Below are 15,329 nucleotides of genomic sequence, written 5' to 3'. Positions count from 1 at the left end.
GAAAGGGCGGTCCTGCACAGATGCCATATTTTCTGTCCGTCTGCTACAGCAGAGGTGTAGGGAATTCCAACAAGACCTACATCTCTGCTTTATTGACCTGGTCAAGGCCTATGATACCATCAGTAGGCCTGGGCTCTGGGTCGTTCTTCGTGCTTTTGGAGTACCTGACCCTCTGCTCACGATCATTAAGGACCTTCATGATGGTGAGCGGGCCCGGGTAAAACTACGTGGCCGGGAGTCAGAGCCATTCCCTGTACACCTTGGGGTGCGACAGGGATGTCCTCTGGCTCCCACATTATTTAACATCTATTTTGACCACGTAGTTCGTGAAGCCTTCAATAGCTGTACCGGGGGAATCTCCATATGGTACAGATATAATGGGAGGCTAATCGATGCCCGGGTGCGGTCAAGGGATGGCTCCCTATTGCTCAACCACGTTATGTATGCTGATGACTTGGTAATAGCGGCTCAGTCAGAGGAGGAGTTGGAGACGCTGCTGCTGAGACTGGAGCGTGCCACTAAGAGGTGGGGCCTTACCATCAGCCCCACCAAAACTAAGCACCTGCCTGGGTATTTTGTACCATCGGACACTCCACCCCCACAACTCCCAATCGGTGATGGGGCAGTTGTGGAGAGAGTGGAGAGTTTCCCATACCTGGGCAGTGTGCTTATGACTGGCTCCAGTTTAACAGCAGAGGTCTCACTCCGAATCAGTCGAGCGGCAATATCTTTTCATCGGTTGCGTAACGCTGTGTGGAAGCTACCTGGTCTGTCGCTCCGCACTAAGCTTCAGGTCTTCTCGGCCACGGTCATTCCCTCCCTTCTCTACGCTTGCGAAACGTGGACCCCCCTAATGGAACATCTTCGCCGGTTAGAAACATTTAGGCTGACCTGCCTACGATCCATCCTGGGTTTAACCAGACTGGATTGTGTGAGGAGCTCACAAATCCTTGAAAGATCTGGGCAGGGTCCCATCGGTGAGCTCCTCCGGCAGGCAAGGCTGCGATGGCTGGGTCATGTAGCCCGCATGCCCAGCCACCGCATGCCGAAACAGCTTTTGTTTGGCCGGATTGAGGGGGCTAAGCGGGCGCGGCACGGGCTAGAGAAGAGATGGAGTGATGTGGTACAGGAGGACGTGGAGCTGAGTGGACTTGCCGATGACTGGTACCAGCGGTGTCAAGATCGGCCTCTGTGGAGGAGGCTCGTGAAGGATGCTACTGGGCAGTTGGAGGCAGTCGCCCTCCAACAACAACGGAGGGCGGAGGAGCGACGCTCACAACAGCGAGCGGAGCGCCGGGTGGCTAAAGCACAGCAGGTTGGCACAGTAGGGGGCACAGGTGGTGCATCAGCCAGTCATCTCAGTCAGTCGACCCGTGGCACCTGGGTCTGCCCCGTGACCTCCTGCCAGCGGGCGTTCGACACTTCACGTGGCCTCAGGGTGCACATAGCCTGGCACAAGCGTCGTGGTGACGTCACCGCCACTTAGTGGCGAATGGCGGTTGTTGTTGTTGTTGTATGTGTGTGTATGTGTGTGTATGTGTATTTATCTGTGTGTGTGTATCTGTGTGTATGTGTGTATGTATCTGTGTGTGATGTGTGTGTGTATATGTGTGTGTATCTGTATTATGTGGGGAGCGATAGTGTAGCGGTTAGCGCGCTGCGCTATGAACCTGGCGACCCGGGTTCGATTCCCGCTCACGGCCAACACCAGTGACGATTATCTGAACCGGTCCCGGGCCTCCCCTAGGTCGACTCAGCCTCAAATGAGTACCTGGTGCGGTGTGTAAACATTGCCACTAGGGAGACAAAGGCGGTCGGGCGTGGTGCTGGCCACCCACCCCCTCGTGTACCGTTCCGGCCTTCATAGGTGCTCGCTAACAGCACTTGCCCCTACAGTCTGTTAAGGCTATATGGGGGATCTTTGTCTTTGTATCTGTATTGTGTGTATCTGTGTGTATGTGTGTATCTCATGTGTGTCTTGTGTGTGTGTGATGTCTGTGTGTGTCTTGTGTGTGATGTCTGTGTGTGTCTTGTGTGTGATGTCTGTGTGTGTGTCTTGTGTGTGATGTCTGTGTGTGATGTCTGTGTGTGATGTCTGTGTGTGATGTCTGTGTGTGTGTCTTGTGTGTGTGTGTGATGGCTGTGTGTGATGGCTGTGTGTGATGGCTGTGTGTGATGTCTGTGTGTGATGTCTGTGTGTGGTGTCTGTGTGTCTTGTGTGTGTGATGTCTGTGTGTGATGTCTGTGTGTGTCTTGTGTGTGTGTGTGTGATGTCTGTGTGTGATGTCTGTGTGTGATGTCTGTGTGTGTGTGTGATGTCTGTGTGTGTCTTGTGTGTGTGATGTCTGTGTGTGTGATGTCTGTGTGTGATGTCTGTGTGTGTGTGATGTCTGTGTGTGTGATGTCTGTGTGTGATGTCTGTGTGTGTGTCTTGTGTGTGTGTGTCTTGTGTGTGTGTGATGTCTGTGTGTGTGTGATGTCTGTGTGTGTGATGTCTGTGTGAGTGTCTTGTGTGTGTGATGTCTGTGTGTGATGTCTGTGTGTGTCTTGTGTGTGTGTGATGTCTGTGTGTGTGTGATGTCTGTGTGTGTGATGTCTGTGTGTGTGTGTGATGTCTGTGTGATGTCTGTGTGTGTCTTGTGTGTGTGTGATGTCTGTGTGTGTGTCTCTGTGTGTGTGTATCTCTGTTTGATGTGTGTGATGTGTGTGTGTCTGTGTGTCTCGTGTGTGTGTCTGTGTGTGTGTGATGTGTGTGTCTTTGTGTGTGTCTCTGTGTGTGTGTCTCTGGGTGTGTGTCTCTGTTTGGTTGATGTGTGTGTGTCTCTGTGTGTAATGTGTGTGTCTTTGTGTGTCTCTGTGTGTGTCTCTGTGTGTCTCTGTGTGTCTCTGTGTGTGTCTCTGTGTGTGATGTGTGTCTCTGTGTGTGGTGTGTGTGTCTCTGTGTGTGTGTCTCCGTGTGTGTACGTGTGTGCCTCCGTGTGAGTCTCTGTGTGTGCGTCTCTGTGTGTGATGTGTGTGTTGTGTGTGTATGTGGGGAGCGGTAGTGTAGTGGTTAGCGCTACGCCGCGCTACGAACCGGGCGGCCTGAGTTCTATACCCCTTCCACAGCCGGCGACGATTATCTGAATCGGTCCTGGGCCTCCCCTAGGTCGATTCAGCCTCAAATGAGTACCTGGTGTAGTGGTGTGTAGTAAACATCACCACTGGGGGAGACAAAGGCGGTCGGGCGTGGTGTTGGCCACCCACCCCCTCGTGTGCCGTGCCGGCCCTTATAGGTGCTGCTACTCGCTTACAGCACTTGCCCCTACAGTCTGTACGGGGGGTCTTTGTGTGTGTGTGATGTCTGTGTGTGTGTCATGTGTGTGTGTCTTGTGTGTGTGTGTGATGTCTGTGTGTGTGTGATGTCTGTGTGTGATGTCTGTGTGTGTGTCATGTGTGTGTGTGATGTCTGTGTGTGTCATGTGTGTGTGTGTGATGTCTGTGTGTGATGTCTGTGTGTGTGATGTCTGTGTGTGTGTCAAGTGTGTGTGTCTTGTGTGTGTGATGTCTGTGTGTGTGATGTCTGTGTGTGTGTGTGTGTGTCTTGTGTGTGTGATGTCTGTGTGTGTCTTGTGTGTGGTGTCTTGTGTGTGTGTGTGATGTCTGTGTGTGTGTGTGTGATGTGTGTGTGTATGATGTCTGTGTGTGTGTCTTGTGTGTGTGTGATGTCTGTGTGTGTCTTGTGTGTGGTGTCTTGTGTGTGTGTGATGTCTGTGTGTGTGTGTGTGATGTCTGTGTGTCTTCTGTGTGGTGTTTTGTGTGATGTCTGTGTGTATCTTGTGTGTGTGTGATGTCTGTGTGTGTGTCTTGTGTGATTTCTGTGTGTGTCTTGTGTGGTGTGTGTGTGATGTCTGTGTGTGATATCTGTGTGTCTTGTGTGTGTGTGATGTCTCTGTGTATCTTGTGTGTGTGTGTGATGTCTGCGTGTGTCTTGTGTGTGTGTGATGTCTGTGTGTGTGTCTTGTGTGTGATGTGTGTGTGTGTGATGTCTGTGTGTGATGCCTGTGTGTCTTGTGTGTGTGTGATGTCTGTGTGTATCTTGTGTGTGTGTGTGATGTCTGCGTGTGTCTTGTGTGTGTGTGATGTCTGTCTGTGTGTGATGCCTGTGTGTGTCTTGTGTGTGTGTGTGATGTCTGCGTGTGTCTTGTGTGTGTGTGTGTGATGTCTGCGTGTGTCTTGTGTGTGTGATGTCTGTGTGTGTGTTGTGTGTGTGTGTTGTCTGTGTGTGTGTGATGTCTCTGTGTGTCTTGTGTGTGTGTGTCTTGTGTGTGTGTGTGTGTTGTCTGTGTGTGTGTCTTGTGTGTGTGTGTGATGTCTGTGTGTGATGTCTGTGTGTGTAATGTGTGTGTGTGATGTCTGTGTGTGTGTCTTGTGTGTGTGTGATGTCTGTGTGTGTGTCTAGGCCACTACTCAACAACGAGTGGAGCACCGGGTGGCTAAAGCACAGCAGGTTGGCACAGTAGGGGGCACAGGTGGTGCATCAGCCAGTCATCTCAGTCATCTCAGTCAGTCGACCTGTGGCACCTGGGTCTGCCCCGTGACCTCCTGCCAGCGGGCGTTCGACACTTCACGTGGCCTCAGGGTGTACATAGCCTGGCACAAGCGTCGTGGTGACGTCACCGCCACTTAGTGGCGAATGGCGGTTGTTGTCTGTCTCGGCGTGTGTGTGTCTGTATCGGTGTGTCTGTGTCTCTGCATGTGTGTCTGTCTCTGCGTGTGTGTATGTCTCTGCGTGTGTGTCTGTCTCTGCGTGTGTGTCTATGTGTCTCTGTGTGTGTCTGTGTGTCTGTCTCTGCGTGTGTGTCTGTGGTTGCGTGTGTGTCTATGTCTCTACGTGTGTCTATGTGTCTCTGTGTCTATGTGTCTCTGTGTGTGTGTCTATGTGTCTCTGCGTGTGCGTCTGTGTGTCTGTCTCTGCGTGTGTGTCTATGTCTCTGCGTGTGTGTCTGTGTCTCTGCATGTGTGTCTGTCTCTGCATGTGTGTGTCACTGTGTTTGTGTGACTGCCAAGTTGTCCTTATTTTCGTTGCCTTCTGATACGCCCAGCAGAGACACTCGCCGCACACACTCACCGTGCCGCGCACACACAAAGATCCCCCATATAGCCTTAACAGACTGTAGTGGCAAGTGCTGTTAGCGAGCTCCTATAAGGCCAGCACGGTACACGAGGGGGTGGGTGGCCAGCGCCACGCCCGGCCGCCTTTGTCTCCCTAGTGGCGATGTTTACTACACACCGCACCAGGTACTCATTTGAGGCGGAGTCGACCTAGGGGAGGCCCTGGACCGGTACAGAGAATCGTCACCGGTGTTGGATGTGAGTGGGAATCGAACTTGGGTCGCCAGGATCGTGGTGCAGCGTAGCGCTAACCGCTACCCTTCAGCTCTCCACACACGTCGTCGGTCACACACAGAACCGCAGAGGAGGGCAAGAAGGATCCCAAGCGTGCGACACTCAGAACCACAAGTGGCAGAGACTCGGCCGAGAGAGTGGAGAGAGAGAGTGGAGAGAGAGTGGAGAGAGAGTGGAGAGAGAGAGAGAGAGTGGAGAGAGTGAGAGTGGAGAGAGTAGAGAGAGTGGAGAGAGTGGAGAGTGAGAGTGGAGAGAGAGTGGAGAGAGAGTGGAGAGAGAGAGTGGAGAGAGTGGAGAGAGAGAGTGGAGAGAGAGTGGAGAGAGAGAGTGGAGAGAGAGAGTGGAGAGAGAGAGTGGAGAGAGAGAGTGGAGAGAGAGTGGAGAGAGAGTGGAGAGAGAGAGAGTGGAGAGAGAGAGTGGAGAAAGTGAGAGTGGAGAGAGAGAGTAGAGAGAGAGAGTGGAGAGAGAGTGGAGAGAGAGTGGAGAGAGAGTGGAGAGTGAGAGTGGAGAGAGAGAGTGGAGAGTGGAGAGAGAGAGAGTGGAGAGAGAGAGTGGAGAGAGAGAGAGTGGAGAGAGAGTGGAGAGAGACTTTTCGGGACTTTATTTCCACTAAAACATTAACAACAGAAACATTACCGGAAAAAAACACCTAAACTGAAAATCAATAAAACATCAAACTCTTAACAGCTGTATGTGTACTCTTTGGTTCTATTCGGTAAAGTCACCACGTAGGTAAAAAAATAAAACAACAAAAATCACGACGTTTCGGCCACAACACAAGTAGCCTTCTTCAGGTGAAGGAACAGAACTAAAATACAAATGGCACCGGGATAGAGGCCGTGGAAACGAGGCGGTGCACGGACATCTCCGTGTGCAGCAAAGTTGTTCAAGGGTTTTTCTATTTGATAAACAATCAAATGTTCTGACATCAGAATGCGACGTGAACAAAATATATTTTTCTCCCGTGCATTTTCATAAACGAAATGGCGTCGACATGTCAAAAAACCTGAATTAGTTTTTTTTCTTCAAGGATTCTGTTGTCGGTTTTCATTGAAGTGTAATGACAGGGTGACACCTGCTGACATGACAGGGTGACACCTGCTGACATCACAGGGTGACACCTGCTGACATCACACGGTGACACCTGCTGACATCACAGGGTGACACCTGCTGACTTGACAGGGTGACACCTGCTGGCTTGGCAAGGGCTTCAGGGGTACGGCCACAGAGGTAACAACCAATCAGGGAAGGAGGCACATCTGGGGCAAGGGCAACAGGTGGGGCTAGCCGAGTTACTCCGGTAACCTGCTCGAAGGGTTCCACGAGAGGGCGTGGCTGGAGGCGGGGCCTAGCCACGCCTCTGGCCACGCCCTCTCGTGAAACCTGCTCCAAGGTTCCACGAGAGGGCGTGGCCGGAGGCGGGGCCTAGCCACGCCTCTGGCCACGCCCTCTCAGGTAACCTGCTCGAAGGTTCCACGAGAGGTGGGGAATTCGCATTGCTGAGGATGTTGTAGGCGAGCTGACACGCCACCTCCCGTGCTCCCTCCTCGCTGGAGCTCAGAAATTCGGGGAAGATGCCGGCGCCTTCTCCCACCCCGGGAATCGACATCTTATAGAGGAGGCCCACGGGTATCCCGGGCTCCGAGTAAGCGTGCAGCTCGAAGATTGGGTAGCTGACGCCGGCGGTCCGGCACAGCATCCGCAGCCGCACCTCCCACGACAGCATGGCCGCCTCCGGCAGCGCCTCGAGAGCAATGGGCATGGGCCGCAGGTGGAGAGGTACCCACCACAGCTGCATGCGTGCCCCCCAGCCCCCAAATTGGCTTTGTGCGGCTTTGCCGGTGCCCGTGCACTCCGGCTGCAGCAGGTCTGGCACCGCCGCCTCCATCTCCACCGCCGCGGCCGCAGCCACCCGTTCCGGGATGGCCCAGTCCACCTTGATGGTCCGGCCCCATAGCTGCAAGTTGATTCGAAGGAGCTTCCGCCGGGCCATGGCGGCCGCGCGATGGCTCCCGTACTCGATGAACGCGTAGCCTCGGTTGAGGGTTTTGTCCCAGCGACAGACGCTCATCTTGACGTCCACCACGCCCTCCGTGGCACCGCTCATCGCCATCATCACCTCCGCTCGCTTCTTGTCCTTTGGCAGCCCCCCAATTAAGAGGCAGCGATTGTCCACGCTGAAGTGGACTCCAATGCGGCATCCTGGACGGATCTCGAATTTATCGAGTTTCTTGACGGCATCCGTGGCTTGGGCGCGCGTGGCGTAGGTAGCGAACGCGTAGCCGCGGTTCTCTCCGCTAAACTCCATCATGAGGCAGAGCTGGTAGAGATTCCCCACCATCTCCAGCACGGGCACCAGCTCATCCTCGTAGAGGTCGCGCGGGATCCTCCCCAGAAACACCTCACAGCCACGGGCGGGATGGGGCCCCTGCCAGTCGGGCGGTGGTCCGATCTTCCTCTGTCCGTTCTCCTGGACGATGTTGTAACCTGTGCGCAACATGAGGTCCGGCAGGACCTTCATACAGGCCATGCCGAGCACCGGTGGTTTGGCTGCTACGGTGGTGCTGGGGCAGCAGCTTGGGGCCCGGTGGAGCCCTTGACACTCCGCGCGGTCGCCTCGTGCCGACAAAGCCACGGGGGGAATCAGCTCCTGAAGAGCCAAATCCCCGGCAGGAACTCGCTCGGCCCAAACCTACAGGCCAGCAGTGAAGAGAGGAAGAGAGAGAGTGGAGACGGATGGAGAAAGAGAGACGCGTTTGTTCGGTCCATGGGCCTAAATGTGACGTTAGCGTAGCCTGTGCAGTATGCATACAGCGCTTTTGTCAATCCACTGCTGGATGAAGCCCTCCCCCACATTGCGCAGAGGAAACAAGAAACACAAACTCACACGGTTCCCGGCATGCGTTTGTTTGTCCTCGGAAATGTTCACCGAGCGATGATTTTGCGTTTCGAGCGGCGCTCATGAGGCGGCGTTTGACTTCGCGCGGTGAACTTCGCCCGTGATGACGTCACTGGGCACGACAGGAGAGGTCGCCACTGACTTTTAGCGCCAGTTTTTTCCCCCCCATCCAATAGTCCATGAGATGCTTCAAAATGAGACCGTTTTGCCGGTATCAAAGTATGACAAAATAAGAATAGATTTGATCCTTTTTTGGCAATAAAACGGGTGTTTAGATGTTCAAACACCAAACAGAAACCTTCTTCAATGAATCCTAAGATCTGTTTTATTGCCAGAAAGGATACAACCTATTCTTATTTTTTCATAGCCCATGAGATGTCTCCTTTGTCGGTACCACGTGAGGTGGCCTAAATTGAGCAGTTTCAATTTCTCTACGTGGCCAGTGATAAACAAATGCAATGAGTGAGACTATCAAGTAATTTACTTTCATTTTCCATCCAAATAAATGGGTACGACTGAAGTCTTGCTACCTTAGGTGATACCGAGTTCTGCTCTGGACCATGCGTGGGCCGTGTAATCAATTGTGGCCAGTTTTCAAAATTGTTAGGTCCCTAACAGCAACAGAGCTGTTGTGCTACAATTGTGTTCATATTGGATCATCTTTACAACACAGCAGACATGCAGACAGATCTAATGCTTAATGCTTTCAACCCTCATTGTTGAAATGTGAGTTTACTTGCAAATGGAATCACAGTCCCAAATCATGACCGCAGAATGGTTGGAGTGAGTTGTTGGGGAGGGTGGTGGGTCGGGGGTTGAATTGCCATCATCAAAGCAGCACACGCCCCTCACCTTATGAACCACACAGAGTAATCATGCGAGCCAGACGTTGTATAGAAATGAGTATTGTTGTTAGTGTAGCGTTCACCAAAACGATCCGGCATATGTTTTATTTGGTCACGCCATTCATATCTAGATATTCATTTTGCATGTGTTTCAGAGTGGGCCGATTCATCTTTGATCGGTAGCTTTGCAACTGTTGTGACATTGCCTACACAATTAACTCTGCGGTGGCGAATAGCGCGAGTGGTGTGTGTGTGATTATTATACATGACGACAGTGGTGTAGCTTGTACAGAATAAGTTAACACGATTTTTAATTTAGAGAGCATCTGCATGCAACCAAATCTCACGACGCTATACCACAACAGACGCGTGCACCTAACCGGTAACAACGAGGCGTGATATTTGTCCGGTATTTTAAGAGAGAGACGGCCATAGGCAGAGAAGAGGAGGAAATGTATTTAGCTTGGACTTGGACAGATGGTTGAGGGAAGTAAGTTCCAGATCTTGGAGGCAGCAAGAGGAGAAGGCGAGGCAAATGACGAATCGAGGGTTGACCTCTACACAAGGAGAAGGTCAACTCGCCGCTTCGATCAGAAAGCTTCGGCTCCTGCAGCGCAGAGCGCACGGAGGCGGTGCCTGGTGTAAGAGGGGAGATGAGGCTTGCACGTTGGAACCGGCGACAGTTGAATCCACATTCAGAGACATTCAATTTGTGTACAGGATGCATTACGCGAGAGCCCGGAGTGCAGCGGAGGGGGGCGAGGCTGATTCATTCGGCCTCAGAGGAACGCCGTGAGCCTCAACCGGTCCGTCATCAGCCTCAGCCGTGGTCTATCCGCTGCGGGGTGAAGGGCACCCCCCTCGTGAGTCGCTCACGGTACTGCAAGGGCCACGTTACACTTCGCTCCTGCGTCATGAAGCGATCCCGTAGCTCCGTCTCTACACGAGTTGGGCCAGACGTGGGCAAAGGACGGCCCGTTGGGCTTCTTAATTTGGCCTGCCGAACTTGTCCATATATTATTATTGTTGTTGTTGTTAAATTAAATTTGACCTTTCTCCTGTAATGCCCCCGTTTCCCAGATTAGATGGCGCACTTTGACCGGGAGTGCGGTAATTGTTTTGGGCGCAGGCCTCAGACGTTTTCGTGATGTCTGATCAGTCACGTTATGACACGTTTTTGAATGGTTCATGTTCGTGCAATTTGTTAAAATTGCCTTGCAAATAAACGCTTTGCTACCTTTTAAAGGCCAATTCCTTTCAAGTAAAGATTTTTGACACCGTCATTTATATTAGTTCACACAAACGCTCCATCCACCACCATCACCACCAACATCACCACCACCACCACCACCAGCATCACCACCACCATCACCACCACCAGCATCACCACCACCACCACCATCACCACCACCAACAGCACCATCACCACCACCAACATCACCACCACCACCACCAACATCACCACCACAAACATCACCATCACCAACATCACTACCACCACCAACAGCACCATCACCACCACCAACATCACCATCACCACCACCAACATCACCACCACCAACATCACCACCACCAACATCACCACCACCAACATCACCACCACCACCAACATCACCACCACTAACATCCCCACCACCAACATCACCACCACCACCAACATCACCACCAACATCACCACCACCAATATCACCACCAACATCCCCACCACCACCAACATCACCACCACCATCACCACCACCAATATCACCACCACCAACATCACCACCAACATCCCCACCACCACCAACATCACCACCAACATCACCACCACCAACATCACCACCACCAACACCACCACCACCAACATCCCCACCACCACCAACATCACCACCAACATCACCACCACCATCACCACCACCAACATCACCACCAACATCCCCACCACCACCAACATCACCACCAACATCACCACCACCAACATCACCACCAACATCACCACCACCACCAACATCACCACCACCACCAACACCACCACCACCAACATCACCACCACCATCACCACCACCAACATCACCGCCAACATCCCCACCACCACCAACATCACCACCACCAACATCACCACCAACATCACCACCACCACCACCACCAACATCACCACCACCACCAACACCACCACCAACATCACCACCACCATCACCACCACCAACATCACCACCAACATCACCATCACCACCAACATCACCACCACCAACATCACCACCAACATCACCACCACCACCAACATCACCACCACCAACAGCACCATCACCACCACCAACATCACCACCACTAACATCCCCACCACCACCAACATCACCACCACCACCACCAACATCACCACCAACATCACCACCACCATCACCACCACCAACATCACCACCACCATCACCAATATCACCACCACCAACATCACCACCAACATCCCCACCACCACCAACATCACCACCAACATCACCACCACCAACATCACCACCGTCACCACCACCACCAACATCACCACCACCACCAACACCACCACCACCAACATCACCACAAACATCACCATCACCAACATCACCACCACCACCACCAACAGCGCCATCACCACCACCAACATCACCATCACCACCACCAACATCACCACCACCAACAGCACCATCACCACCACCAACATCACCACCAACATCACCACCACCAACATCACCACCACCACCAACATCACCACCACAAACATCACCATCACCAACATCACCACCACCACCAACAGCACCATCACCACCACCAACATCACCATCACCACCACCAACATCACCACCACCACCAACATCACCACCACTAACATCCCCACCACCACCATCACCACCAACATCACCACCACCACCAACATCACCACCACAAACATCACCATCACCAACATCACCACCACCACCAACAGCACCATCACCACCACCAACATCCCCACCACCACCAACATCACCACCAACATCACCACCACCAACATCACCACCACCACCAACATCACCACCACCAACACCACCACCACCAACATCACCACCACCATCACCACCACCAACATCACCGCCAACATCCCCACCACCACCAACATCACCACCACCAACATCACCACCAACATCACCACCACCACCACCAACATCACCACCACCACCAACACCACCACCAACATCACCACCACCATCACCACCACCAACATCACCACCAACATCACCATCACCACCAACATCACCACCACCAACATCACCACCAACATCACCACCACCACCAACATCACCACCACCAACAGCACCATCACCACCACCAACATCACCACCACTAACATCCCCACCACCACCAACATCACCACCACCACCAACATCACCACCAACATCACCACCACCATCACCACCACCAACATCCCCACCACCACCAACATCACCACCACCATCACCAATATCACCACCACCAACATCACCACCAACATCCCCACCACCACCAACATCACCACCAACATCACCACCACCAACATCACCACCGTCACCACCACCACCAACATCACCACCACCACCAACACCACCACCACCAACATCACCACAAACATCACCATCACCAACATCACCACCACCACCACCAACAGCGCCATCACCACCACCAACATCACCATCACCACCACCAACATCACCACCACCAACAGCACCATCACCACCACCAACATCACCACCACCAACATCACCACCACCACCAACATCACCACCACAAACATCACCATCACCAACATCACCACCACCACCAACAGCACCATCACCACCACCAACAGCACCATCACCACCACCAACATCACCACCACCAACATCACCACCACCACCACCACCAACATCACCACCAACATCCCCACCACCACCAACATTACCATCACCACCACCAACATCACCACCAACATCCCCACCACCACCAACATCACCACCACCATCACCACCACCAACATCACCCCCACCAACATCACCACCAACATCCCCACCACCACCAACATCACCACCAACATCACCACCAACATCACCACCACCACCACCAACATCACCACCACCACCACCAACATCACCACCAACATCACCACCAACATCACCACCACCATCACCACCACCAACATCACCACCAACATCATCACCATCACCACCACCAACATCACCACCAACATCACCACCATCACCACCACCATCATCACCACCACCAACATCACCACCATCACCACCACCACCAACATCACCACCACCACCACCACCAACATCACCACCACAAACATCACCACCACCATCACCACCACCAACATCACCACCATCACCACCACCAACATCACCACCACCACCACCATCATCACCACAAACATCACCACCACCATCACCACCACCAACATCACCACCACCACCACCATCATCACCACCAACATCATCACCACCACCATCACCACCACCAACATCACCACCAACACCACCAACATCACCACCACCAACATCATCACCACCACCAACATCACCACCACCATCACCACCAACATCACCACCATCACCACCACCACCATCACCACCACCACCATCATCACCACCAACATCATCACCACCACCATCACCACCATCAAAGACAAACTAGAGAGATGCCCCCCCCCCCCCACCGTACGAGCCCTGGAACGAGACCCTTGGGGGGCGAGCCGCTGTTCAGTCTCCAGCAGCAGCAGCAGCCGCCGCGTGGCGCACGATGGGGTGACCAAGCGCCTGAGCGCGCGGCCGCCTTTGTCTCCCCAGCGAGCCCCAGGCGGCCAACATCGCCACCCTGGGCCGGGTGAGCAATCTAGCCGAGACCGGCGACACTCCCGGGGACCAGGCCTCACTACGGCACTTACCGGCGCAAAGCTCCGTAGGTGTCTGGGGGAGGGGTCTTGATGAGGTTACACATGAAACTATTTCCTAGTGCGGTGGTGGAAGAGGAGGTCGCTTATGTCTGACGTTCCGTGTCGCTGCCACGGACGGGTGACTTGCGCGCGTGCCTGTGATCACGTCAGAGGCCTTATCTTGACGCTTTCAGAAAACGTAGCGCGGATAGGCGATCACGTGGGGGCGAGCGAGGCTCAGATTCCGTAGATCTGATAAGCACTGCCCGTAGACTCAGCACTGCCCATCGACTCATCACTGCCCATTCACTAGGAGAAAACCCCAATAAGCTGAAATAGAAACAGAATAAACTTAGAGAGAAACCCGCGAAACGTAAAAAGCTATTGAATGCATGGCTGTGTGTGCTGCTTTGCATTGTCGTAGCTACGTATGCAGTCTGCAAGTTTTTTTAATGTGGGCACGTGCAAATATTGTCTGGGTACATGAAAATATTTCTTTGAAAATGTGTCCTAGACAATAAATGTGTCCTAGACACTATATTTGTAAGTGTGTGAGTTAATAAAAGTAGAATTGAAACATAAGCACAATGTAGATTTGTATATTGTAGGGTAGAAATGTATTTATGATCTAATATAGGTTTAATACAATGTATATTCATCATAAAGGTTTTTGGGTTAGATCGCGTTATTTATAAATGTGTCGTAACCCTCCACCACCCGACACGGCCAATCAGCAAAAAAAAGTGTCACTATGACAAAAGACAAATAGTTCACTATTTTAGCCCACCGGTGTGTTGAAGAGTGAATCCACAACATTTACAGTTTGAGTACGACGTTTCGCTGGTAATTACATCCGCATCAACGGGCAATTCGCCAGAATGGTAAAGCCCTCACTTGCTCCCGGTTTTATATAGAGCAGCAGGGTGACGTCATCACTTAACTCATATCAGGGGCAGTGATTAGAGGCGGAGGGGGGGGGTATTGTAATTATATAATCGATTGGTAATCAGTCAATGGTTTTGATTAGTAATGAGTTGTAGATTAGTAATTAGTTGTAATGTGTGATATTGTGATTATATGCTACGTTAGTAATCCGTTAATTAGTATGTGTTTCCCCAATAAGGAATTGTAATATGTATGATTTAATAATACGCTTCCAAGCCGCACTAAGCCTGTAGCTGTCAGAGCGATTAAAATTATTTCTATTCCTCTCAATTTCAATGGATTTTCTAATTAGTCTTTGCCAGTAATAATTCGTTTTACACAACACTTCAACGTTATCAAAATCAATTGAGTGTCCTTGTTGACAAGCATGTTCTGCCAC

At 52.2% G+C, this 15,329-nt stretch overlaps 1 protein-coding gene across 1 annotated transcript; it reads right to left on the bottom strand.

Moving 5' to 3' along the window:
* Positions 1-5,974: 5,974 nt before the first annotated feature.
* Positions 5,975-14,291, bottom strand: LOC142920263 (putative RNA-binding protein 46). Its single transcript, XM_076062777.1, has 2 exons — positions 14,018-14,291; positions 5,975-8,080 (listed from the first exon to the last, which is right to left on the bottom strand). Exon 2 carries the CDS (start codon positions 7,916-7,918, stop codon positions 6,737-6,739), a length of 1,182 nt encoding a protein of 393 aa, XP_075918892.1. The 5' UTR covers positions 7,919-8,080; positions 14,018-14,291; the 3' UTR covers positions 5,975-6,736.
* Between the last annotated feature and the right edge of the window lie 1,038 nt (positions 14,292-15,329).

This window comes from Petromyzon marinus, unplaced genomic scaffold (genome assembly GCF_048934315.1).
Source record: "Petromyzon marinus isolate PM22_M1 ecotype Great Lakes invasive population unplaced genomic scaffold, UKy_Petmar_22M1.pri1.0 PM_G_Scaffold_70, whole genome shotgun sequence".
In the NCBI taxonomy this organism is placed as follows: Eukaryota; Metazoa; Chordata; class Hyperoartia; order Petromyzontiformes; family Petromyzontidae; genus Petromyzon; species Petromyzon marinus.
This window is presented reverse-complemented; position numbering and strand designations above follow the sequence as displayed.

Bases quoted from the DNA above. Each gene is read 5' to 3' on its own strand.
- LOC142920263 (XM_076062777.1), bottom strand. From the start codon at position 7,918: ATGGCCTGTATGAAGGTCCTGCCGGACCTCATGTTGCGCACAGGTTAC.